Source organism: Monodon monoceros, unplaced genomic scaffold (assembly GCF_005190385.1).
Source record: "Monodon monoceros isolate NGI ecotype Baffin Bay Population unplaced genomic scaffold, NGI_Narwhal_1 Super_Scaffold_22, whole genome shotgun sequence".
In the NCBI taxonomy this organism is placed as follows: Eukaryota; Metazoa; Chordata; class Mammalia; order Artiodactyla; family Monodontidae; genus Monodon; species Monodon monoceros.
The window spans coordinates 1942565-1969918 of record NW_021703779.1 but is presented as its reverse complement, the minus strand read 5'-3'; the positions used below and the strand labels follow the sequence as shown (position 1 = coordinate 1969918).

The 27354-nt window shown below is 41.5% G+C and overlaps 1 protein-coding gene and 1 pseudogene across 5 annotated transcripts in view; both read right to left on the bottom strand.

Annotated features, from left to right (window-relative positions):
- The window catches only part of ARHGAP6 (Rho GTPase activating protein 6), a 489643-nt gene that overhangs the window by 66569 nt on the left and 395720 nt on the right, over nt 1–27354 (bottom strand). For all 5 annotated transcript variants that reach the window (XM_029240473.1, XM_029240475.1, XM_029240474.1 and 2 more), the window contains one exon: nt 20036–20195. In XM_029240473.1, the coding sequence (XP_029096306.1) occupies nt 20036–20195 (160 nt within the window). The remainder of the gene's footprint in view (nt 1–20035; nt 20196–27354) is intronic.
- LOC114906020 lies at nt 23270–24313 on the bottom strand (annotated as a pseudogene).

Below are 27354 nucleotides of genomic sequence, written 5' to 3'. Positions count from 1 at the left end.
ACAGGCATACAGGAACAATGAAGCGCTAGTGGGTTTTGAGTATGTATCAATACTAGAAGCTTAGTATCTACGACCTTATTACATCCTCACAGCAGCTCTACAAAGCCCACACTATTATATTTTGCTCTTTTATAGATGAGGTTAGGAGAGATTAAGTAACTTGTCCAAGGGCAGAAGTTGGTAAGTGGTAAATTTAGAACTTGCACCCAGGTCTAGCCAACATCCAACTGGTGCTCTTAACCTCTACCTGTGCTGTAGGGAAGAACGTGTGGTGTCTACTTGAGGGAAGTGACATTAAAGACCAGATATAGGGACCCACATGCCCAAGGTAATACAGAGTTAGAGAGGAAAGAGAAACGAACAATACTGAGCTCTAAATGTTCACCAGGATTCGCATGAGTCATTTTTGCATATATGATATTATCTAATACACATCAACATACAATCCACTGAGGTAGCCTTTTGATTTATTCATTTTAAAGTTGAGAAAATTAAAATCAGAGAACTAAAGCAAATTGTCCCCAAATCACAGGACTGGTAGGCGGTAGAGCTGGAATTCAAACCCAAATTGCAGCTCTTTCCAAAAAGCTTGGTTCTGTCTTGAGAGGGGTAGCTACGAGGAGAACCCAGATACCTGTGACGAGAAGCTGAAAATCCTTTGTTTAAGGTCACTTTGCCTCTGCATCATGAGAGATGGTTCTGGAGGTGTTTGTAAGACAGTGGATGTTCATTCGTAAGGGACATTTAGACTCCTCCCTCCCAGAAGCCTGGGCGATGGACAAGAACACACTAAGTCTCGTTCCTTAGTGAAGCAGTCACAGAGAATGGGTGTAGACGGCTGAAATTCACAGGTGCACTTGGATATGGGACAGGGCATCAACATTTAAGCCCCTTTAAATCCCTTCGCTTGCAGAGTTCTGCAAAGATCACGTTACTGGAAAGGAGAAGACATTGCCTGCGCTGAGACACGGAATGAAGTGGAACAGGACTTACTAATAAGTGCAGCTCTGCGGTCAAAACCCTCTGCTGATGCTGCCACAGAGCTAGTCCAGTATGCCATGACCATATCCAGCTCCTCACTATTCACGTGGTGTTTAGCCCGCACAGTGATTGATTGATTGATTGATTGAACTGAAGTAGAGGTGATTTACAATGTTGTGTTAGTTTCAAGTGTACAGCACAGTGATTCAGTTATACGTATATATGTGTGTGTATGTATATATGTATAAATATATTCTTTTTCAGATTCTTTTCTCTTATAGGTTACTACAAAATATTGAGTAGAGTTCCTTGTGCTATTCAGTAGGACCTTGTTGATTATTTTGTATATAGTAGTGTGTATATGTTAATCCCGAACTCCTAATTTATCCCCCCCCCCACCCCCATTTCCCCTTTGGTAACCAAAAGTTTGTTTTCTATGTCTGTGGATCTATTTCTGTTTTGTAAATAAGTTCATTTGTATCAACTTTTAGATTCCACATAGAAGTGATGTCAAATGATATCTGTCTTTCTCTGTCTGGCTTATTTCACTTAGTACGATCATCTCTAAGCCACGCAGTGATTTATAAAAACTTGAGCTCTAATGCGAAATCTTGGGAAGTTCACATACATATCTGGATTTCTAACCTCTTGAGAAAGGTGGGAGACCTGATAGCACTGGCTCCCACATTCCTCACACTCACCCCAGGCCCGCATAGACACCTAACCCTGGGCCACTGCACACCTGGCAAGCCTTCGAGTCTGCAACTCCATCCTAGCCTAAAAGGAAGGTTCTAGCTTGTTTCAAGTCTTCAAAAAAAATTCCTGCTGAGAAAAGTTTGAAGGAATGCTTTTTGGCACCACCTGTCCTGCTTTTCCCAACCACAGCTGCCTTGCTATTTACTTGGACCAGAAAAACAGACTCTCAGAGAACGCAAACCAAAGGAATTCACAGGCAGTGAGGGGAGCTCAGTAACAAAGTGAGGACAAAAAGATATAAAAGAAACACTTGGTGGCAGAATGGGAAGTGGCCCTTTAGAAACCGCATATAACTTACGCCCCAGTTTCTCAGCCTTGGCACGAGTGACTCTTCGTTGTGAAGGGCTGTCCTGTGCATGGAGGGTTATTTAGCAGCATCCCTGCCTTGAACTGAACAGATGCCAGAGCACCCTTCCCTGTTGTGACGACCAATAATGCCTCCGGACATTGCCAAATGTCCTGCAGGGACAAAATCACTGTGGCTGCGAGCCACTGGTCTGTGCATAACTCTACCTAGAGAACAGCTCTGGGCTCAAGCCATGTGGCATCCGAACTATAAAACATCCACACTTTCCCACTTGTCACAATACTCACTTTATACCCCACCTCAGCTTTTGTTTTAAAGAGAACAATATAAAAATGTTCATGAGTTGTTAAGCCTTCATATATAATGTTGAATTTTGGACACAGTAACAATTCCCTTCAATTTATAAAGAAATGTGAGTCTGCCTATAGCTATCTTTATACCAAATTGCTAATTACAGGGAGGGGAATACAGCAAGTTCCTTGAGTAAACAGCCTTCTATTTCTTTACATGAAGTTCTTTTTCTCCTTTGATGGTGGTGATGATGGCGGGGAACACCAGATCGAGTCATCTGGCATCTGAGGGTGAACAGTTGTGTAAGTGGAGTGTCTTTAGCATTCAGGGAAGACTCAGGGGACACCATTTCTTCTTCTTCTTTAGTTTTTTTAAAGAGGACTAAACAGTGTGGATGAAGAGACCTACTGGCCAGCCCTCCATTGGCCAGAACAAGAGACCTGGCCAGCCCTCCATTGGCCAGAACAAGGATTCAGGAGGAATTTGCAGGAAGACAGTTTTGTCAACAAATGGAACTCTTCAGCAACGGAATGAGCTGCCTCACAAAAAAAGCACTGTTCACTGTGGCCTCTATCTTGCATGCTCTCTGTCTTGCATCCCTCACTCTGGTGGAAGCCATGGCATGAGAAGCCCTTTGCAAAGGGCCATGTGGTGAGGAACCGGAGTCTCCAGCCAGCAGCCACATTGATCTTCCGGCCCACTCATGATTTCAGATGATTGCAGCCCTGGCTCAGGTTGATGGCAACCTCACGAACCAGAGCCTGAACCAGAACAACCAGGATAAGATGGTCCCAGAAACTGTGTGAGATAAGAAATGCTTTTTCTGTTGTTGTTTTTTTTTTTGCGGTACGCGGGCCTCTCACTGCTGTGGCCTCTCCCGCTGCGGAGCACAGGCTCTGGACGCGCAGGCTCAGCGGTCATGGCTCACGGGCCCAGCCGCTCCGCGGCATGTGGGCTCTTCCCAGACCTGGTCACGAACCCGCGTCCCCTGCATCGGCAGGCGGACTCTCAACCACTGCGCCACCAGGGAAGCCCATGTTTGTTATTTTTTTAAAAAAAGAAAAAAAAAAGATGCTTGGCTAAATGCATGTAGTATCCTGGATGGGACCCTGGAACATAAAAAGGGTGTTAGTGAGGAAACTGGTGAAATCTAAACAAAGTGTGTAGTTTGGTTGAGAGTAACATACCAATGTTGGTTTCTTAGTTGTCATAAGTGTACCAAGGTTATAAAAGATGTTATCATTAGGGGAAACTGGGTGAGGGGCATATGGGAACTCTGTATTATCCTGATAACTTTTCTGTAAATCTAAAATGATTCCAAAATACAAAATTTATTTTTAAAAAAGCCCTTTCTCCCAGGCACTGGATGTATTCAAACAAAGGTTGAAGACTCATTTGCCAAGCATGTGAGAAAGTGGAGGCTTGCACTGTTCACTGAAGAACTTCTAAAACACGGACTCGGGAGCTGAAACTTACGGCAAGAAGGTGACTCACACGCCAGAGTTTCTGACCTGGCTGAAACTATTGGAATAATCTTCCTATTCACATCTCCCTGATCTGAAAGAAAACATGTGTCTAGGCCAATATAAAGCATCCATTATATCTGCCATTCTGTGTAGCATGTTTTCTGGAAAGGGAGTGGACAGTTGAGAGGCTTGACCAGATTTGTTTATATGGCTCTGGTGATGTTTTCCTATGTGGCTGATTAGATTCTCTTCAGATACCTCCTACTTCTTGGGTTCTCTAAAGCCCTCTTCTGCTTGAGTTATCCAGACTTTGTGCCCATCATTGGCATCCAAGAACACTGCTTAGCACAGAAATCTGTTTATTTTTCATGTACTGATGCCTATCCTAATAAACCGAAATATAGTTTTTAAATTATATATATGAAAGTACATTAGGTGAGTCACACAATCTATGGCTGTCTTATAAAAGTGTTTACTAAAACTATTTAATTGTTTACCAAGACTAAAATTCATTCTTTAGTCTCATCTACATTCCCCTTTTGATGGCTCTCAAGCCACAGGCCTCCCCCAAAATAAAGCAAGCAGAAGACTAAACCAGATATTTTATTTCTAGTTTGGAGCAGATTTGTCAAAGAAATAATATTATTTATGGCTCCTGGCACTTGAGGGCCATTCATTGGGCCCACACTCCAAGTCTAGTGTTTTCTAATAATTAATCTCATCAATGTAAGTTAATTTGGCCAAATAAATCAACATTGGAAAACACATAGGGACTGATGAGAGCTGGGCAACCAAAACCCCAGTCAAAATCATATCCCAGGGCTTCCCTGGTGGCACAGTGGTTGAGAGTCCGCCTGCCAATGCAGGGGACACGGGTTCGTGCCCCGGTCCGGGAAAATCCCACATGCCGCGGAGCGGCTGGGCCCGTGAGCCATGGCCGCTGAGCCTGCGCGTCCGGAGCCTGTGCTCCGCAACGGGAGAGGCCTGCGTACCGCAAAAAAAAAAAAAAAATCATATCCCAGGAAAAGTCGGGCTGGACGTTGGAGCCAGTTAATGCCATACCCATGCTCAGTGGAATGAATTCAAAATTGCCTCTGCTACTCTGAGTTGCCTGCTCCCTATTCAAAGTGCATCCCAAGAAAAGGAAAGGAGAGCAGCCCTGACAGGAGGGAGTAGTAGTTGCCAGGAAAGTGGCTACATCTGCTTCTTGGCAGGAAGTGTGGCAACAATCCCAGCATAGGGGAACCAATAGGACCAGTGCATTACTCTGGCCTAAGAGTTACACTGGGATTAACCCCAGAGATTTAGGACACGAGCCAAAGCAGGGCTCTCTCCTCTGCTCTAAAACAAGTAATCTCTATTAAAGGATGATGTGCCTCAGCACATGATGAATTCCTTGGCTTAGGAATATTATTTATACTACAATAGTTAATCCATTCAAGGTGCATCTTCCCCCTAGAAAGTGGGCTCATCCTCCATAGATCGATCCATCCATTGCTCCATCTATCCCTCCATCCAACATTAAGGATGAGACAGAGCTAGGTGTTAGTTATGAACCCAGATGAACAAGCATTGTCTCTGCTTTTGAGAAACTCAGAGTTTAGTGCTAAAGACAGATACATGGAAACCTCATTAAAACAAAATGAAGAAATGCTTCAGAGGAGACGGTTACTAGGTGGTAGATCAGAAGCAAGAAGGCTGTCCTTGACTCTGCTTGGGAAGGCTAATGTTCAAGTTCAGTCTCTTAAAGGATGAAGTTACCCTTCTCAGGGGCCTTTGAATTTTGCTGGGGATTTCTCCCAGTAAGTCACATGGTGACTGCTTCGTCTAGGAAATCCTTTCCTATCCTAAGCCTCTTAATGTTTTATTCCTAGCAATCCAAACTTTTATCAAGCAAGCATTCTACTGGTGAAAAAAGATGAGAAAATCACAAATTCAGGAGTGGACTGACAGTTTCTTTAGTGGGAACTAGGGCTTAAGAGAGTGAAAAAGAAGAATCCTGGAAGAAAACAATCTACATGGAAAAAGTGGAAAACAATGTACTCAAGCCCAAACTGGTCCTGCCTTTCAGCCAACTTTGAATCTCACTATATATCTTCCATGCTACAGACTGTTGGTTATTTAATCAAATCTATAGGTCAAAATTTCCATTTATATATCACCTCATCCTTAGCAGTTTTTCCATTAACCTTGATTGAAACAGAAAGCAGGTAGAAACAGGGTGATTGAGTCATTCTTCTTGGTTTAAATCCCAGTGAATCAAACACTGTTTCTTCATCCTGCTAGCACCTTGTGGATTAGAGTTTTCAAAATCTGTTTCCAAAGTGTCTGTTTCTTGGGGAAAGAAATATTTATGGTATTCTTAAGCAATGCAGATGCCTCTCCTTAGAGCCGAGGCTCCCCAAACTACTTGAGAAATGTAGTAATCCCCACAGTTTACATGTTGAAGTGGTGGTGAAATTATCAAAGCTGTGGTCAGAAAATAAGAACATTCTGTGAGTCTCTCACTGTTGTAAGAAAGTCAGCTCTTGGAGGTCACCATGCTTCCAGCTAAATTAAACACTAAGAAACCTTTCCCGTTTTCTGTAAATTATTTGGCAAGGTAATTCGTTCTGAAACTTTTTCTCAAGAGGAAAAAAAAAGACCTTGTAGATTCTTGAACCTCTAAACAAGTGTGTTTCTATTACAGAAAATCATTGAGATATTTGATTTGTTGAGCACGTTTCGTTATTCTATCAAAACGTGAGGTAGGGAAGTTGTTTGCCTGGCTTGGATGCCATGGGTTTAAGAGCTCAACTATGGTTTTTCCTTAGCTAGGCATTCTTTGTAATCACTGCTTACTGTAATAACTGGTCGTGAACAAATTATGCCCTAGAAGGATCTTTTCCTTTCTGTCATTTTTTCCACTTTCAAGTGTTATGAGTTAAAAAAAAAGGGGGGGGGGAGCTATAAGCTCGTGTTCCAAAGGAGTAGCACTGCTGTTACCTCTTCCCAAACTAGGAGCTCGCCTGTCCTTCCAGGCTCTTGAATTTGCATCTCTTATTGCACATACCCTAAGTTGAAAACAGTATTTTTAACTTAGTCTATGGAGGTCTTGTATTTGCAGAGACAGAAGTTTCCAAATATCAGAGCAAGAAAAATGGCTTTTGGCAAATCACTTCCTTAAGTTATATTTATTTCCTGGAGCGTAAAGGAAAGAAAGCAGGTGGGAGAACAAAAAGACAGAAAGCACTCATCCCAAAGAAATGCCCTGGATTGTTAACTCAGGGAAATTAATTGCAATTTAGAGGAGTTTCAGCATTACACATTTTAAAGCCAAAGCCTGCAGGTCTAGTTGAAAAGGTAGAGTCAGACAAGGGTATTGACACATGGTGTGATTTTTGACCTGTCTAAGGGGCTAATGCTACCTACCTTCTTTTGACAGATATCGTTTTATAATGAATAAGTAAGAAGGGAATCAATTATCTTTAAGTCATAGACTTTAGGCCTTGAAAACTCCTCAAATTTTCTGCTGGTTGCTGCCATGAAAACAGCTCTCATAGATTCAGTAACTGGACAGATGGTGCAATTAGATGAAAACTGTTGTGTTTGATATTCTTTGAGCCATTTGAAACAATTCTTTATGATATAGAAATAAATGTGCTGTGATTGAATTTTTATTCCTTTCCATTCAATTTCTTAACAATTTCCGGAGCAACAAAAGCAAAGCACTATGTCAGACACTAATGTAAATCAATATACAAACAGTTTCCTCCCTGTTGCTTGTTTGCAATGGCAGAAGATGACATTGCTATTATGTACACCAATGGTTACTAATCTAAATCCATCTTTATTCTACTACACCCCCCCCCCCCCACCCAATTTTTTCTTTCCCTATTCTGTTAGGTGCTCTCCCTCCATGTGGTCATGCACCCTGGGATGAGGCCTCACCCCAGGCTCAGGAAAGGAAACTTAAGTCAAGCTAGTTCTTGTGATTTCTTTCTGCTTGCTGTATTGATTTGGGCACTGGCAACTGTTGCGATTCTAGGGATCGAGAAGGGAGGGAAGTCTGCTAGGAGGCAGCAGTGAAAATCCTTCTCTACTATTAAAAAGATACTTGCTGAAGAGTCACTGCTCTTCTCTGCCTCTTCATGCTGCCACAGAAGCAGTGATGCCGGTAGCTGCTGCAGTCATTTTGTGACAATGAGGGAAGCCAGCCAAAGAACAAAGTGACCCATGATTATGGCAGAGAAAAAAGGTGGAAGGCCACTGAATTTATAAGTCCTGGAACTAGCCTATCTGTGGGCTCCTAGTGAAGTAATATAATCAATTTCTTGGTTATATACGTCACTTTTGGTTTGGTTTCCATAATTTGCAGCCAAAGCATCTTAACGATGGATAACCCAAAACTCCAGTTGTGGGATGTGATTTTCCTACGTATATTTGCACCAGTCTTGTCATATAATGCTACATAGCCCTAAGAAAGACATCCCTAGAAGATCTGAATTTGTGTGTGTTGGGTGGCATCTAAGATAAGGAAGGAGGGTAAAAGCAGGAAGATGAGATTACAAAGAACTGTAAATCTGTAAATAAGTAAAGTCCTTAAAGAGAAAGACAGTTAAATTCTCAGTTATCAAACCAGATAGTAATAATAAAGCTAATAATCAACCCATACTGGAGACTGACTTATTATTAAAGTCACCCACCTGATGCATAACTGACATTCCTATAACCTGCATGGTGGCACCAGCTGTTTGAGCAACTCATTAAAATACTGACATTTCTTTCTTGTTTAGCTTCACCAAGGGAATTTATTGCTCACTTTGAAAAAAAATTGATTACATATAATATAAACACTAAAACATCTGAGAGTTATGAAAGTGTGATAATTAAAAAACACTCAATTATGGAAGAGTAAAACTAAGAGAGTGAAGAAATTGAAATGAATAGGATGGTATAGCTGATCAACCACATGGATAATAACTGTAAATTACTATATCAAATTAATATTAATCTCTTAAATCAGAGGTCAGCAAGCTTTTTCTGTAAAGGTCCAGATAGCAAATATTTTTGGCTTTGTGGGCCATATGGTCTCTGTCAAAACTCCTCCACCCTGCTGTTATAGCACTAAAGTAGCCTTAGACAATACCGAGACAAATACATAGGGCTGTGTTCTAGTAAAACTTTATTTACAAAAACAGGCAGTGGGCTGGATTTGGCCTTTAGGCTGTAGTTTGCCCTCTCCTATCTTAAGTGAAGACCACCTTAAACTACTTCTCCAGAGCTTTCCACTTATAAAAAACGTTATAAACACCCACTGATTAAAATTTTAAATAATCTTGAGGGCTTAATTTCAAATTATCTAGAAAGCTTGATTGGTTTAAAAAACACTTGGTATTTAATTTCAGTTGTTACTATTTGCCTTTGTTTTTGCCCATGGAGAAACAAAGAAAAAAACAAAAATGGAAGCTCCTATTCATATTTCAAGGATGGGACATCTTTGTAATTATCAAGTTTACTTTTGGGCCATGATCCCAACGGAGAGAAGAGTGTAGTCTTGAAATCTTTGAAAGGTGCCAGAATATTTCACAAACTGCAATGACAAAAGTTTTGTCCAAGATGCCAAAGCCTTGTGCAATAATAGCTGCTACTCAACACAGATACATCCGTATGTGTAAATGTGACCAGTAGAGACAAGACCTCAGCTAGAAAACGATATTGTCTAAGAACATAAAGGAAGCCATTCGTGAATATGAAGGCACAAAACATATGGCTTAAATAACCACAGACTATTGCACTGGCTTGCCTGCTTGGCACAGAACAGAATCATACAGCAGCACGCACTTGAGAACTTGACATGGTAAAAGCCCTGGGGTACAGAGGAGAGCACCCAAGAAGAAAATTTCAACGACAACCTGCAGGGAAACCTCTCTGTCATTCCTGGGTTTTATTGGAATAGGTGGATGAGGCAGCTCCTACCTGTAAGGGTCACCAAAGGTAACTTGGACAGGACGATAGCCACTGCTCTGTTTTAATACAGTTGATGTGTCTGTGCTTTCTCTGTCGACAGATTAAGAACTCCTTGAGGATGTGGACTACTTTTAACATGAGAGCAGTGAAGCAGCACGGGAAGCCCCTGGATGGCACGCCAATGTTGGGCTCTAGATAGAGAAGGTACTAGATGCTTAGGCCAAGGGTCTAGCCTAGGTTCCTTTCTGTGGCCCTAGGGAACCAATGCCCCATCCACCTTACCAAGGCCCTAAGAGCCACAGCAGTGAACAAGTGAAAGGTTTCCCTGCTGCCAATTTTGTTCTTTTCTTCTGGATCGCCTCTTTTCCATTTCATCTGCCTTTCAAGATTGCGTTATTCAAACTGTGGGTCATAACTTATTAATGAATCATGAAAACTTAGCGTGTCATGACAAGCGTATTTTAGAAAATGATATAGAATCAAATAGAAGACAATAGGAGAGAACATTATAGAGGATATCAAAGTGTATAGGAGAGAACATTATAGAGGATATCAAAGTGTATCTCAGATAACAATAAACACCATCTGGTTCATGTGTTTGCTGGGCTGAGATGTAAAGTAAAAGATACAACTAGCTCTATAGCTCACACACTAGAGACATTTGTTGAGGGCCGCGGAGCCCAGAGGTCTAACGTTATTCTTTGATCACCCTATTTGGGGATGTTTGTTTCCTAGCAGCATTTCTACCTACACTGAAGTTTGTGGATTTTACCCCAGGTTGCAACTTCAACTTTACTTACACAAAAAGCTTTGATAAACACTTCTCGTGCTTCACCTCTTCAAATGGACAATGCCGGCAGGGATAACATAGAAATTGGACAGCTATAGTTTCTGTCTAGGGTTGTTGCATAAACACCCAAGCTCAATCTCCTTGCCCATCAGGTTGCCCTTATTTTTTAAATCAACATTCGAATCACAAACCAAAGACAGCTGCAGTGTTAGCCAACCAAGAATATCATTTTCTTGATTTCATTGAGTTGTTTACTTGGGGTTTACACAGCCTGAGGGACAATGGTGAGGGACCACTTTATATAGAAGCCATATAACAGCAATTTTGAGGCATCAGAGTACTCTTTTATTAGACTATTGCCGACATTTTCTTAAACCATCAGCTATTCCTCATTCCATGAGACTGTTCTTAAAATACATAAACGAAGCCTTTCTCAATTGTGATATCAGAAATTAAGTGAAGAAAAAAAGAGCACTAAAGAAAACTTGAACATGCATTTCTCTCTCATGAAACCATTCCGCTTTAAATACTTAGTTTCCATTATAGTGAGATAAAGGCTACACTAAGCAGCTTTACAGATTGGGCGTAAGTCAGTCACTTCCTTTTATTTTACGTTAGATCACAGGTGAGCCATTTTTTCCTGTAAAGGGCCAGATAGGAAATGTTTGAGACTCCCTGAGGCATATGGACTGTCACGACTATTCAACTCTGCCATCGTTGCTCCAAAGCAGCCACAGATGATACGTAAATGACTAAGCATAGCTGTGTGCCAGTAAGATTTTATTTACAAAAACAGATGGTGAGCTGGGTTTGGCCAGTGGGCCAGTTCACTAACCCCTGCCTTAGACCATTGGTATTAAAATGCTATCAAAATAATATTAATTGAATCTGATACATAAACAATACTCCGTTGATGTGTTCTGAATACATGAAAAGTTCATGAAGGCCATTAGGCGTTGCTTAAATATTCGACCATGGTCTCTGCATTTGTTTCCTGGGTCTGCTGTTAAGGATTGAGCCATTTACAGACTAGAAAATCTGATCCAAGAGCTTATGCAAATGTATAAATGTGCCACATCTTCTTTATCCATTCATCTGTCAGTGGGCACTTAGGTGGCTTCCATGTCCTGGCTATTGTAGATAATACTGCAATGAACATTGTGGTACATGACTTTTTGAATTATGGTTTTCTCAGGGTATATGCCCGGTAGTGGGATTGCTGGGTCGTACGGTAGTTCTATTTCTAGTTTTTTAAGGGGTGGGTTAGGGAGGGTGGGAGGGAGATGCAAGAGGGAGAGGATATGGGGATATATGTTTATGTATTGCTGACCACTTTGTTACACAGCAGACACTAACACACCACTGTAAAGCAATTATACTCCAATAAAGACGTTAAAAAAAAACAACAAAGAGCTCATGCCAAGAGCTGCCTTTGACGGGTAGAAACATTCCATGGTCGCCTCCATGGGGCAAACTCAAGCTCACGGGGAAAACTCTATTGATAGATATGATCCCTCCCACCGAAAGGCCTCCTGATTTCTACCACTAGGTTCTCTATAGCATCTTCACAATTCCCTTTTTGTAATATCAGGTTTAGAAGGGGTAACAAATTAATAAGCTCATCAGTCATCTTAAAAGGTTTATGTAAATCTTATTAGTTTTTATTTTGCTTGTCTCCTGGTTGAATAGATATAGAGGAGGGAGGAGCCACAAGACTGGAGAAACCTAGGTTCCTGCATAACTGTGTGGAACACTCTCCCCTCCCAATCCTCATGGCCAACCTGCAGTGGATGGTGCCTGAGCAAGAAAGAAACTTTTATACTAAGGTACTAAGCGGTTAGCCTATCTCGACTAATACAAGTATGTATCTGTGAGATACATTCCCAGAAGTAGCATTATTGGGCCATTTGAGAGTTAGATGTTGCCAAATCGCCTTGTAAGTTGCTGCAACAATTATAGTCCTGTCAACAGTACATGAGTGTCTGTTTTCCCAGAAAGTATACCATCCAACTTTTGGAGCCATTCCTATCTAAGAGAAAAAAAATTCTCCTTGTCATTGAGCTTGCATTTCTTGAATGACTATGAGGGTGAGAGCATCTTTACAAATATTTATAAATCATTTGAATTTCTTTCTCTGTGAGCTGCCTATAATTTGTCCACATTTTAATTATGTTCTTTCTCATATTAATTTGTAATAAAGCTTTGTATCATAGAGAAGTTAGCCTTTAGTTTGTCAAATGTGTTGTAAATTTCTACTTTATTTATTTATTCACTTATTTATTTGCCACACAGATGATTCTATTTTTTTTTAACGTAGTGAAACAGGTCACTCTCTTTATGTTTTCTGGGTAGTGCCTTCCTCCATGTAAAAATATATTAATATCTAGCTATGTTTTGTTTTGGTGCATTTATAGTTTCATTTTTTAAATCTTCAAATCTTCCTTCCACATCAGTTTATTTGGATGTAAGGAGTAAGGTCAGAATCCCAATTTTTCTCCTCAATGGCTGTCTCATTGTCACAAATACAATACTAAGCCATCATTTCCCCCTGACAAGAAATGCAATATTTATGTCATAAGTTCTCATTTATTTTAGCTCAGTTCTGAACTCTACTGTCTCCCATTGATCTACCTACTGTGAAGCAGTACAATATTCTTTTAACTGCTTTAGTTTTATGACATTTTAATAAATGGATAGGGATAATTTCCATTTGACCTCTTCTTCAGATTTTCCCCTGCCTACTTACTCTCATATAATCATTCGCCAAGATGATGTTTAGATCAATTTAGTGATATTACAAAAACAAATTGTATGTTTTTTGGAATCACATTCGGTTTATAGATAATTTATGACATAATTTACGTCTTTATATTGTTGATTCTTTTTATTCAAGAAAAATATAAGTCTTTTATATTTATTTCTAACTTCTCATTCAACTTAGAGTCCATAGTCTGAGATTATAATCATTCCCTTGGATACTGTATTAGTTTCTTACGGCTGCTGTAACAAATGACCACAAACTTAGTGGCTTAAACAACTCAAATTTATTATCTGACATTTCTGGAGACAAGAAGTCTGAAATGGGTCTCACTGGGCTAAAATCAAGGTGTCAGCAGGGTTGCATTCCTCTCTAGAGGCTCTAGGGACAATCTGTTTCGTTGCCTTTTTTAGCTTCTAGAGGCCTCCTGCATTCCTTGGCTCATGGCCCCTTCCTCCATCATCAAAGCCAGCAACACTACATCTCTCTGACCATTCCTCCAAAGTCGTATCTCTCTCAGATGGGAAAGTTTCTCTGCTTTTTAGTACTCATGTGATTAGTCTGGACCCTCCCAGATAGTCCAGGATAATCTTGCTGTCTCAAGGACCTGAGTTGATCACATCTGCAAAGTTCGTTTTGGCATGTGAGGTAAATATTCAAAGGTTCCAGGCCATCTTTGAGGGGTCCAGTATTCTGCCTACCACAGATATACTCTCAACTGCCATGTCCCTCTCTACCATTATTGAACTCAACCAGAAAATCCTAACTCTACTGAGAGGAAATTTTGGATTAAACAGGGCTGGGAAACTCAAACTACAAAATGGTGTGTTTGCTTTAGCAGTGTTTAGCTGCCCAGATGTTTATTTTGCAATTTAAATTCCCAGCTACTACCCTCAAATAGACCTTTAGGGCTGCCCTGCAATCCTGCAACGTTGCTGGTCCATCAGCTTCCCTCTTTTCCATTCCTCTCCTCTTTCCTCAAACCTCTAGGAGCTCCTTCCCAGCCCCACTCCTAGCAGATGAAATCGTTTCCCATTTTGCTGTGAGTGAAGAGGCAATCTGGAGTGAAATTCCATATGCTCTCCCATCATCTTCTAACCTACCTACATCTGTACCCATATAACCAATGTCCACCTACTACTAAAGCTCAGGAGGAGGTCAAACTCTCTACCTGTGCCTTGGATCCCACCACTGGGAATAACCCCAGTAATTTCCCAACCCACCAGTCTTCTATTCTTCCCTCTCTATGGTGGACACCAGCAGCCGATGAATATGTTATATTACCGTTCACCTGAGCCCTGGAAGCACCAGTCTCATAGAGGGAGAGGGTCCTCCAAACAGGCACCCGTAAATAAATTATGTTTCTCATTAGGCTTGGTATCATTTCTTTAGGTTCTAGGCCCCAGCAACTATTTATGTTCCTGAGGAAATTATTCATACGGTGAATATGAACCCTGTTTAGAACCTCCACTTAGGGGTTTACATGGAACCAAGTGGCTACCCTCGGACCAAAGCTGTCATCATAGCGCTCAGCACCGGCCATGCATTTGAAGGATCTTGGTAAATATTCAATGTCTATAATCAACTGCCCAAAACAATCGTTTCAGAACTCTTCGGTGATGTCTGTTTTTTTCCACCCAGCCACCCAGTTCCTTCTCTCCTTCGTAAGTGAGAAATTATTTGTAAACCGTTAGCTCCTACTTTGATGGAAAATATCAAAATAACTCCTGTAACCCAAATATCTTTGCATATCTTGATAGAACAAATCTTTCCCTGAATGTACTAGGACCAACATAGTCTCATAAATAAGCAATGGAGACAGAGCTTCTAGCAGATAAGTTTTATAAAATTCTCTGTTTGGTAAAGGTTATTTATTTAGTGGACTCTATAAAAAGCAAGAACAAAGAGAAACATCAAATTAACTGGATTTGAAAACAAGGCTACAAAGAATATTTTTTCCTTGGTATCTCATCTGATGTGCATCCAATCTGGTTTTCACATAACTTTTTAGAGTCATCATTCCCTTCACTATAAATTTGGTTTGCCAGAAACATTTCTATTAAAAATTTTTCTTAGGAACTGAAAGAACATCTGTTCTTGTAAAAGGGACACAGGACGATTGGGCCCCACCTGGGCCACCTTGTGAGTTAATGGGGAGGCGAGAGCAGGCCTCATCTCCACCCTAAAACCAAACCAAGACAAGATGAGGCAGAATGAGAAGGTCTTAGGGAGAAGCAGAAACCTGGCCTGATGGTGATTAGCACTCATTTTTCACCCATTGCCGAAGGGATTTTCTTCTTACTTGACCTGAGGATCTCTGTGTTACATTAGTATGAAAAGATATAACAGGGGTAGGAATTTCCTCCTGGAAGGAACTGGCTGTGGTTGTGGTGTCAAGTAGCACATGATGAGAAAGCCAAGGGAGCCAGGCACCAGTCAGTGAAATGTGCCTGTCCACCAGCCTCTTGGCCTAACCGACCTCTCCCTTCTCCTGAACTCTTTCATGACCTCCAGCAGAGTCCAAGATTCCAGCTTAAAGAATGAAAGTGGCCCCTCTTGCCACTTCTATTTAACACAATATTGGAAGTGCTGTCCATCAGACAAGGAAAAGAAATTAAAGGCATCCAAATTGGAAGGGAAGAAGTAAAACTGTCACTATTTGCAGAGGACATGATACTTTATATAGAAAACCCTAGGGACTTCCCTGGTGGCACAGTGGTTAAGAATCCTCCTGCCAATGCAGTGGACACGGGTTCCAGCCCTGTTCCGGGAAAATCCCACATGCCGCGGAGCAACAAAGCCCATGCCCCACAACTACTGAGCCGGCGCTCTAGAGCCCATGAGCCACAACTACTGAGCCCGTGGGCCTGGAGCCTGCGCTCTGCAACAAGAGAAGCCACCACAATGAGAAGCCCGCACACCACAACGAAGAGTAGCCCCTGCCCACTGCAACTAGAGAAAGCCCGCGTGCAGCAATGAAGACCCAATACAGCCACAAATAAATAAATAAATAAATAAGAAACCCCTAAAGTCTCCATCAACATACTATTAAAACTAATAAATGAATTCAGTAAAGCTGCAAGATACAGGATTAATATACAGAAATCTGTTGCTTTTCTACACAGTAATAACAAACTATCAGAAAGAGAATGTGAAAATCAATCCCATTTAAAATCACATCAAAAAGAATAAGATACTTAGGAATAAACTTAACCAAGGAGATGAAAGACCTTGACTCTGAAAACTGTAAAACACCGATGAAGAAAATTGAAGATGATACAAAGAAATGGAAAAATAGCCTGTGCTCTTGGATTGGAAGAATTAATATTGTTAAAATGGCCATACAATCCAAAGCAATCTACAGATTTAATACAATCCCTATCAAAATACCCAAGACATTTTTCACAGAACTAGAACGAATAATCCAAAAATGTATACGGAAGCACAAAAGACCTGGAGTTGCCAAAGCAATCTTGAGAAAAAAGAACAAAGTTGGAGGTATCACTCGCCCAGTCTTCAGACTATACTACAAAACTACAGTAATCAAAACAGCATGGTACTGACACAAAACCAGACACATAGAGAGAGCCAAGAAATAAACCCACACACCTCTGATCAATTAATCTCTGACAAAGGAGGCAAGAATATACAATGGAGAAAAGACAGTCTCTTCAATAAGTGGTGCTGGGAAAATTTAACAGCTACATGTAAATGAACGACATTAGAACATTTCCTCACACCATATACAAAAATAAACTCAAAATGGATTAAAGACTTAACTATAAGACCTGAAATCATAAAGCTCATAGGCAGAACACTCTTTGACATAAATCGTAGCAATACTTTCTTGGATCTGTCTCCTAAGGCAAAAGAAATAGAAGTAAAAATAAACAAATGGGGCCTAATTAAACTTTTTGTTTTTGCACTGTAAAGGAAACCATTGACAAAAATGAGAAGACAACCTATGGAATGGGAGAAAATTTTTGCAAATGATATGATCAATAAGGGGTTAATATCCAACATATAAAAACAGCACAACATCAAAAAAAAAAAAGCCCAATTTAAAAATGGGCAGAAGACATGAATAGACATTTTTCCAAAGAGGAAATGCAGATGGCCAAGAGGCAGATGAAAAGATGCTCAACATCGCTAATCATCAGGCAAATGCAAATCAAAATCACAATGAGATGTCATCTCACACCTGTAAAATGGTTATCATCAAAAAGTCTACAAATAACAAATGTTGGTAAGGATATGGAGAAAAAGAAACCCTCCTACACTGTTGGTGGGAATGTAAATTGGTACAGCCCTGTGGAAAACAGTATGGAGGCTGCTAAAAATAGAAAACTAAAAATAGAACTACCATAAGATCCATGAATTCCACTCTAGTATATATCTGGAAAAAAATTTAAAAAGGTACATGCACCCCAATGTTCACAGCAGAATTATTTACAATTGCCAAGATATGGAAGCAACTGAAGTATTCACAACAGATGAGTGGATAAATAAGATGTGGCATATATAGAGAATGGAATATTACTCAGCCATAAAAGAATGAAATTCTGCCATCTGAAGCAATGTGGATGGACTTAAGAGAATCTTACGTTTAGTGAAATAAGTCAGACAGAGAAAGACAAATACTGTATGATATCACATATCTAAAAACTAAAACAAATGAATGTATATAGCAAAACAGAAACAGACTCACAGATACAGAAAACAAACTAGTGGTTACCAGTGTGGAGTGGGAAGGGAGAGGGGCAAGACTGGGGTAAGGGATTAAGAGATATAAAGTACTATGTAAAAAATAGGTAAGCAACAAAGATATATTGTACAGCACAGGGAATCAGAGCCATTATCTTGTAATAACTTTTTTTTTCAACATCTTTATTGGAGTATAATTGCTCTACAGTGGTGTGTTAGCTTCTGCTGTATAACAAAGTGAATCAGCTATACGTATACATATATCCCCACATCCCCTCCCTCTTGCGTCTCCCTCCCACCCTCCCTATCCCACCCCTCTAGGTGGTCACAAAGCACCGAGCTGATCTCCCTGTGCTATGCGGCTGCTTCCCACTAGCTGTCCATTCTACATTTGGTAGTGTATATATGTCTATGACACTCTCTCACGTCGTCCCAGCCCACCCCTCCCCGTCCCCGTGTCCTCAAGTCCACTCTCCACGTCTTATCTTGTAATAACTTTTAATGGAGTATAATCTGTAAAAATACTGAGTCACTATGATGTTCACTTGAAACTAATATAACATTGTAAATCAACTACACTTCCATTTTTTTAAAAAAAAGAATAAAAGTGGCCCTAAGAGCCATCATCCAATAAAAAATTCTGTGTGGTCATTGTCTTTGTGCTACTCTTTCTAGTCAACAAAACCGAGCCTCCTACTACAGAGGTAAATTGCCCAAGCTCACATGTGGAGGGGGGAGGGGGTGACCGGACAAGTCCTCATATTCTGGTCTTCACACTCCCAAGGCAGTGCCCTTTCCATCGGACACAGGTGAGCCAAGAAAACAGCTCCACCAACACTGCTGTTGACGGAATGCGAGCACATGTGTTCATGTGTGTATTAAGGTTGCTCAGCCTCTACACTTAGGCCCTTGGGCCCTGACAATGCTTGCTGTGGGGGACTGTCCAGTGTATTGCAGGATGTCTAACAGCATCCCTGGCTTCCATGCAGTAGATGTCAGCTGCATCCTTCCTCCAAGCTGTAAAAACTGAAAGTGGAGCCAGACATTGCTAAATTTTACTTGGGGAATGGGGCAAAACCATCCCTGGTTGAGAACTACATATCTATGTGTATGTGTGTATATATGATATGAATGATTTTATGAATATTCATGAAGCATCCCCTCAACTCCCTAAAAAAAGAAAACAAAGGAGAAGTTCTGCAGATACTGAAATCTTCCAAGGCAACCTTCTAGCTTTCAGATGCTTGCTATCCCTCTCCTGCTTTCCTTTAAGTTTTAGGCACAGCAGCCAATGTTGCGTTTTTACGGCAGGTTTACTCTATTTGTATAACATCACAGCTTTTCACTTCACCTCAAATTACCTTACGGCTACACACGAATACACATTAAAAAGTACCTTTATAGAAGATAGTCAACTTTCAGAAACAGGCTTTACAGATCAAAGGATTTCAAATACATGCTTCTCATCTTTACCAGAATCAGGATCTGTGTTTGTAAAAACATCAGACAACCAGGCCTGCACTGGCTCCAGTGTCATAGTGGTGAACCCCAACAGAGACAGGCCAGGTGAAAGACTGGATAAAAATGAGTTAACGTTGGTATAATCACTGATTCTGAGTTTGCATAAGGTCAAATGAGAAGTTTAACAGATTGTTAAAACATTCTTTTCAACTGCTTATTTTGAAATCATATTGAGATAGACATGGTTTTTCTTCTAACCCTTTAAGTTGACCTTTCTGAAACTTCTTTTTAAGTGGTTGTGCTGGAGCCACGTAGACCGTTGAGATACACATGGCTTTCCCCTTTACTGCCCCAAGTTGATCTTCCCTTTAAATACACATAATAGTCGACATGTAAACTGTCCCACTTGAACACATCTTTCAAAATGGTTGCCAGCGCCAGCCAGTGACCCAGAAGCTACAGTTTCCTCCCTGTGTTAATAGTGGGGTTGAGAGGACTCTGCAGCTTGGGGCTGTGGCAGAGCAGATGTGTGACTTCCAGCAACCCCCATGTGATGGCAGATGGGGCCTTACCTTTGGGAATGGTGATCTGACAGCTCAGGTCACAGTCCTGCTGCAGCTGATAAAAAGCCACTTCCTGCAGCCGGGCTCGCTCCAGCTCTGAGAGGCTCTGGATGGAGACTGACCTCAGCCGTACGCTGCGACCCGACATACTGTTCCACGTGAAGTCACCCTGCAGATCAAGGGGAAGCACATCAAGGGTCACACAGTAATCTACGACTCACAAGCCTCAGCCTCTCTCTCAATCGGTCATAACGTCAAGCAAACTTCATTTTTATGTTCCCAAATTGGCTCTCAATCCCTGAAATCAAATCCACTCTTACTTAACTGTGGATTTACTCAGTCAACTGCCAACATCAAAATCTGGAGTATCTGCTAGGTCATCTGATCCCATAAAATGATGCAAAGAAAACTATGTGGAAAGATGCTTCAAGGGTCCTGCCTCCCCTCTTTCATGGGAACACATGGGAACTTTTCGGTTTTTCTTTCTCAGTAACAGGAAAAACTACCGCTAATTGCCATTGTGCACACTAGACATAGGAGGGTAAACGTATATTGATAGCCTACCGTGTACCAGCAAAGTGCCACGGGCTCTTTAGTTACTTCCTCTATATAATAATACAATCTAGTATATTTATTATATATGACACAATATATTATTATTATATATAACTCATACTTATGATACGTTATTGTAATATATACTTAGGATACATTATGTTGATATCATAGTAATATATAGTATATATAAATATAATATAATATAATATAGAATAAATTGAGGCTTAGGAAGGTTAAGTAGTTTTCGCCAAATTGTAAAACTTACGAGATTTGAAACTAACCAGGACTCCAGCTAAAAACTCTTAGGCTTTTAAATTCTGTGCTAAATTGTAACCACTGAGTTTCTATTTAGAGCAGTCTAGTGAGCTCTTTTGATCACAGTAAGTACAGAGATATGATCAATAAAAGCTGCACATATTTATAGAGACGTCTGATGCTAAAATACTCCACATCAAAGAATCAAAGCGAAGACTCCCACAGTCCTGAGTCTATCTGTGTGCTCACGCACACACCTCTGATGTCACACCTCTGAGAGTGAATATCTCTACCCTTGATGCAGGCAGTGAGAAAGCGATGACCTAGGAAACAATACTTCACCATCCTCTGAAGCCCAATGTCCCCTCACTGAGGAGGAATTCCTGCGAATCACAGATATCAACCAGGGTACAACAGCTTTGAAGAGGTATCTACGGTTTCGTTAACAATCAAGAAAAATTCTGGGAGAAGGAATAGCGCTGGGCCCTACAGACACTGCCAGGGACTTCTTGTGGATGTGGGGAACATTTAAGGAATCCCAGAAGACTTCACCATCCTCACTATTCACCTTAAAGAAGAGAGACAGAAAGGCTGGCCCCAGCGACTGCTAAGACACGTTTGTTCCCTACTGGTAGCAAATTCCTGCCTAGAAGGTTCATTCCAAAGAGTGAACGGCACTGTGTTAATTCTTTGTTATTTTTTTCCTCTTTATCTGGGATTTCATGGATTTATTTAACAAATGGAGATATCATACTCTAGTAGGGGCAGAAAATAAACAAGAGTAAGTAAAGAATGTAGCGTGTTAAGTAAGGATAACTGCTAAGGAAGGAACAAAAAGCAGGGAAGGGGCCGGCAGTGTGAGTAGAGGACAGGGATTTACACTATTAGGTGGAAGGGCTGGGAAAGACCTCACAGGGAAGTCCAGGTTTGAGCAGAGCTTAAAGGAGATGAGGAATTTTTGTTTGTTTGCCTTCACACCTGTGCATCTGCATCCAGTGGGTGAGAAGGAGGGGTACCAGGGACCCAGGAGGGGCACAGGGAACAGGGTGTGGGAATGCGTCAGGGCCGAGGAGTGAGTGCATAAATCTAGGCAAAGCGGGTAGGCTGCAGTCACATTCGGTGAACTGAAGAACATTCTTCCAGGCCCAGTGTATTTTTTTCTTTTTTTTGTTTTTTAGTATAGCTGGACTAACCACAAGTTTAGACAGGAACTGGGGACTTAAGTGTTGGGTGTACCTCTCACTCACACCCTTTAAGATTAGGGCACCACAGGTACGATATCAGTGAATTGCTTTCCCCTCACCCAAATGGGAAGTTCCAGATGAGCTGGGGCTTTTTAAATATGAAGTCTAGGTATCTAAGGGAGCCCGCGGCTACTTGAAGTGTCAAAATGGAATTACATATCTATTCTTTAAATGCATTTAAAAATATGCCCTCCGACGGCCTCTAGTATCTGTAGCAGGGGTTGGCTATCTTTTTCTGTAAAAGGCCAGATAGTAAATATTTCAGGACTTGTGGGCCATGTGGTCTCTGTCAAAATTACTCAGATCTGCCTTTGTGGCATGAGAGCAACCATAGACAGTTTATGAATGAATGGGTGTGGCTGCGCGCCAGTCAAACTTCATTTACAGAAATAGGTGAAAGGCTGGATTTGGACAGTGGGCTGTAGTTTGCCAACCTTTGAACAACAGCTCATGACTGAAATAAAATTAATCAATCCCTAGAAGACATATTTTATTTTTATTTAGTATGACCTCCCGCATAATTAATTCAAACAAAGTTCAATGAGCACCTATTACGTGCTAAAAACAGTATTAGGCTTGGGATTATCAAAATGACAACACAGTCCTCGTTCTTTTTTTTTTTTGGAACCAACTGACTCACACTGTAGTAAATACAAAGTAAAGCAATGATCTTGGCTTGAGCTGTCTGGTTCAGTGATGGGGCGGAACGTCACACACAAGCTCAGTCACTGCAAGCAATGGTTTTCTGGCTGTGACCACTGGCTGTCACTTCTAACACAGTAGAATCATGTTAGGGGGAATGGAAAAAGTGAGCACCACTTCTTACCATGTTCTCCCTAGTACTGCCAGTCTCCCTCTGCCCCTGTGTTGGATACAGCAGAGATCACCCACCAATCAGCCCAAGGCAGGCCAAAAGGGAGGGGCCAATCACTCTGTTCTCCAACTACAGCCAGACTCACCTCCACAGCAGTGCCTGTGGCTCTAGCCTGGACTCCTGTACAGGAGTCTGGCTCTGGCGGTGGCAGCTGGAAGAGGGTAATAGGACCTCCTGCTGAATGAAGGAGGTTGGGTGAATGAATGGGTCAGGTGCAGGGGTCACTTGCAAAGGGACTGGAGTGATAAGAAAAGAACTCATTCAGGCAGATACTTTTGATATCTCCCAAACCTGCCTGTGGCAGGAGGGGAAGCCATCTCCCATGGGAGAGGAGTCGATGGGGTGGAAGGCCATATTCTCACTACTGAGTCTTTGCAGGAGCCAGCGCTTCCAGGCGCAAGGCTCCTGATTCCTTCTCTCCACCACCCCCTCCACTCTCTCCACTCTCCCTCCTCGTGCTGCTTCTTCTTTTTTTTCTTCTTTGCTGCCTTGCTGTTTTTTGACGTGTGCCTTGCCCTCTTGTGTGTCAGTCTCAGAGTCTGAGCTGTCAGAGTCAGATGACTTCCTGTCTCTATGTTTCTTTTTCTCCTTTTCCTTCTTTCTTTTTCTAGAAGAATTTCTCGTGGGGTCAGGCTTTTCAAACTCTGCTGATTTTGCCTCTTCCTTCTCCTCTTTCTCATTAGGTATCAGAGAGTACTTGCTCCCACCTGGTTGCATGAAGCAATGCTTTGCAAAGTGGCCTTTACAGCCACACTCCTTGCAGGTAGTGTTCAGGACAGCCTCGAGGGTGATCTTCTGCCCAGTGTAATCCTGGAAGGACCGCCTCTGCCTCTCTTATTGCTCAGTGATAACGTTGTTGGCGTCAAGGTCCTTCCCAGTCCCTTGGTTGACAGCTTTCATGGAGAGGGATACTTTTATCCTTTCCCTTTTTATCTCTCGTCCAATAAGCTTCACCCACACTTTCTCTCCGACATCTACTATCTCAGAGGGCTTATCCACACGACAGGATGACATGTGAGTTCCACGGACCAGACCTTGCTTCCGACAGCCTGGGATTTTGATAAAGCCTCCATAGTCTGTCACCATAGCAACCTCTCCTTGGAAAATAGTGTAGAGAGCAGGCAAGTTCTCCATGGTCTCGGGTCTTCCTGAATTCATCCTTAATGTTCTATGGTTCCTCCATTTCTCTTCTGCTAAAGCTAATTCAAGTGTCTCGGTGTCAGCGTCTGGTCTCCACGCCGCAGCCAGTCCTTGTTCTTAAGGAGTTACATTTTGGTAGGAAGAACACACTCGGTCCATGAAATACAGAGATTATGACACTAGGAGTAAGTACCAAATGCAATGGGATGCCTAGGAGAAAAGGCTTTGACATCTATCTGGGGATCAAGGAAAGCTTTATAAGAAGGCAGCGTTTCCCAGGAGACCCGTAAGTTGAATAAGAGGGGTAAGGGTTTGCTCCGTAGAAATGCAACATTGGAACAAAGGTGCCAAGGCAAATGAATTTGAGAGAACGGCCTTGTTTGGGGGAAATTACAAGGCTAGAAGGAAGGACAGAGCAGGAGGCGAAGCCACGCAGAACTCAGGGCCATATCCTGGAGGGCTTTCTCGGCAGGCTTTGCAAAACAGATTGGATTTACTCAGCAGGTGATGGCTAGTCATTAAGGAACCTTGAGTAAGAGAGGAACGTGATCAGATGACTGGAAACACATTTCCAAGGGAATCGAGGGAGGGTGCAAGCCAAAGATGCAGAGATCAGAAGAGACACGGGGCTAGGTATGATGCTGATTCAAATTTGAACAGATAGGGAGATACGTAGAACCACAGAGATGCCTGGGGACAAATTGTATGTAGTGGAGGGTAGGGAAGGAATAATCTAGGATGACTTAAACATTTCTGGCTTAAGCAACTGGGAGGATGGTACACTAAATCACCAAGATGAGGAAGGGCAGAAGGGAGAGGAAAGATGTTCAAATGTGACATTTTGAAAGTGATATTTTATCTCTAAGAAAGAAAGAAATAAAACACATGACCAAATCTGGCAAAATAGAATCAGGCCAGTTTGCATCTTTCTTGAGCCTTCATTTTCTTCTCCCAACTAAAACAGTTCCAACGCAATCAAGTAATACATAGTTCTGGAAACTGCTCACAAATGACTACACTTAGCATAATAAAAAAGTGAACAGTGTGATGCTTTCAATTTCTCTGAGTCCATTATACATCATAGCCCATGGCTCTTAACTTCGTAGACTTTTTAAATTCTTTGGTAAATTTGGAATTATCAGCCAAAAGAGAGAAAAGGCTTGGTCTGTTTGTAATGACTTGAATTTATGGAGTTGTTGTCTCCTAAGACTTTAGTTCTTACAGCAGCTGATGGCTCAGGAGAAGGCTACAGCCAAATCCCAGAAAGAGAAAAGAGTGCGGCGCTTTCTTGAAAGCAGGGCAGCTGCATTCATCAGGCTTTGGAAGAGTCATTTCACAGAGGAGGTAATACTGTCCCCAGAGCCAACTGGTTCTTAAACCCATCCTTAGCACACGGCTGAAAAAGCAATTTTCTTGGGAGAGAAGGTCATCAAATAATTAACAAAGAGGGACTTCAAAGATATCTCCAAAGCTACCTATTACCAAATGTGCGGCATCTTAAAAAATATCAGTTACATTTTTGATTATGGGTAATGGACCAAGATGCTTCATAATCCATTTTATACCGCAAACGTGAATAACTGAAGCCTGAAGTATTCACACAGACCTGGAAAAGTCTGTACGGGCCACTCCAGTTCATCACCCTCCACCCTCCACCATCTCATTGTCTTTTGCCACCTGCCAATCAGCAGTCATGAATACATCAAATAATCTGCATCTTCCCCTGTGTCCCGATTTTCTCACCGCTCCCAATCTATATTTCTACCATTGTGAATTTTAATGATTTTTTTTCAGATTAAGCACATGCGATTTCAACATGTTTTTTAAAGTTGGAAATACGTGAGGTCCACTTTTGGGAAATTATCAAATTAACACAATTAACTGACAGGTCAAAACCATATTCATTCATAGTATCTTGGGATAAAGTCAAGAGGTATCAGTGCCTGCCCTAAATGACATAGAACAGCGTTCTTCATTTTTATTTTTATCCTTAATGCAATATAGACATTTTGCACATACAGTCAAGGAAATGTCACAACACGATGGCCGGGAAACTCTGCAAACATGTCTTAAAACTACAGTTGTATTGCTTTTTAAGGAGTGATAATTTAGCGTTGGCTCACAATAAGTTACTTGGTCGAATGCATCCACATTCCTAATTTCAGTCCACATCATCTTTTAAAATTAATTTGTTTAAAGAGCCCTTTCTCAAAACATTCACCCAAGGTTTATCCAAATTATCCCAAGGTTCAAATCAGAGTATTCGCAATGAAGTACCTAGAAGTCTAAAATCTAAACTCAGCCTCTTTCTCTTCTGCCTTCTCACCTCTCCCTTCAGGTTGCTACAGCTGAGGACGGAGTCCCCAGATGTGGCACCCGTGGGAACCACACAGACCAGAGTTGTGGGGAGTCGCCGAGCAAATCCATGAGGTTTCCACAACTCTTCAGTGGCCTCTTTCTAGAATTCCTAGGGGTCACAGTGTTTCTGTGCGTAAAATATGTTTGCCTTTATATTACGAAAATTGTCAAACATGAGGAAAGAAAGAGATTAGACTAATGACCTCGCCGAGGTTCTGAGGCAGGTGTCTGCTCTGCAGTTGAGCACCCTTTTTTTTTTTTTTTTTGGTTTCCTGATTGACTGACCCATGCAGCCAGGATTGAGAACCACTGCGCTCCAGGGTTGATCAGATTCAGGTTGGGTTGTAGTAAGTCTGCTGTTCCTAGAAAATTCAAGAAGTTCGCCACCAAAGAAAGATGCAATTTTACCACAAGATGTTACTTTTTGAAACAAAATGTGAGCTTTAAGACACTCAGGAGTAAGCACAATGTGCTTTCCTTTTTTCAACAACAACAACAACAAATGACTTGAACCAGACACTCAGATTCTAAAGCCTATGCTCTTAGCCACGACAATATCCAGGCTGGTGGATACAAAGCTTGAGATGCCCTTCAGCCTGCATTTTGTTCTGCAGAGGTAGAGAGGAGTATAGTATGGAGTTACTGGATAGGAGGTGTGGCAGACAGAATAAGATGGCCACGTCTTAATTCCTAGAACCTGTGAATATGTTGCCTTCCCTGGCAAAAGGAACTTTGCAGATGGTATTAAGTTAAAGGATCCTGAGATAGGGAGGTCATTCTGGGTTATCCAGATGAGTCCAACCTAATCATAAGAGTCCTTACTAGAGAGAGGCAGAGGTGGCTCTGTGTGTGTGTGTGTGTGTGTGTGTGTGTGTGAGAGAGAGAGAGAGAGAGAGAGA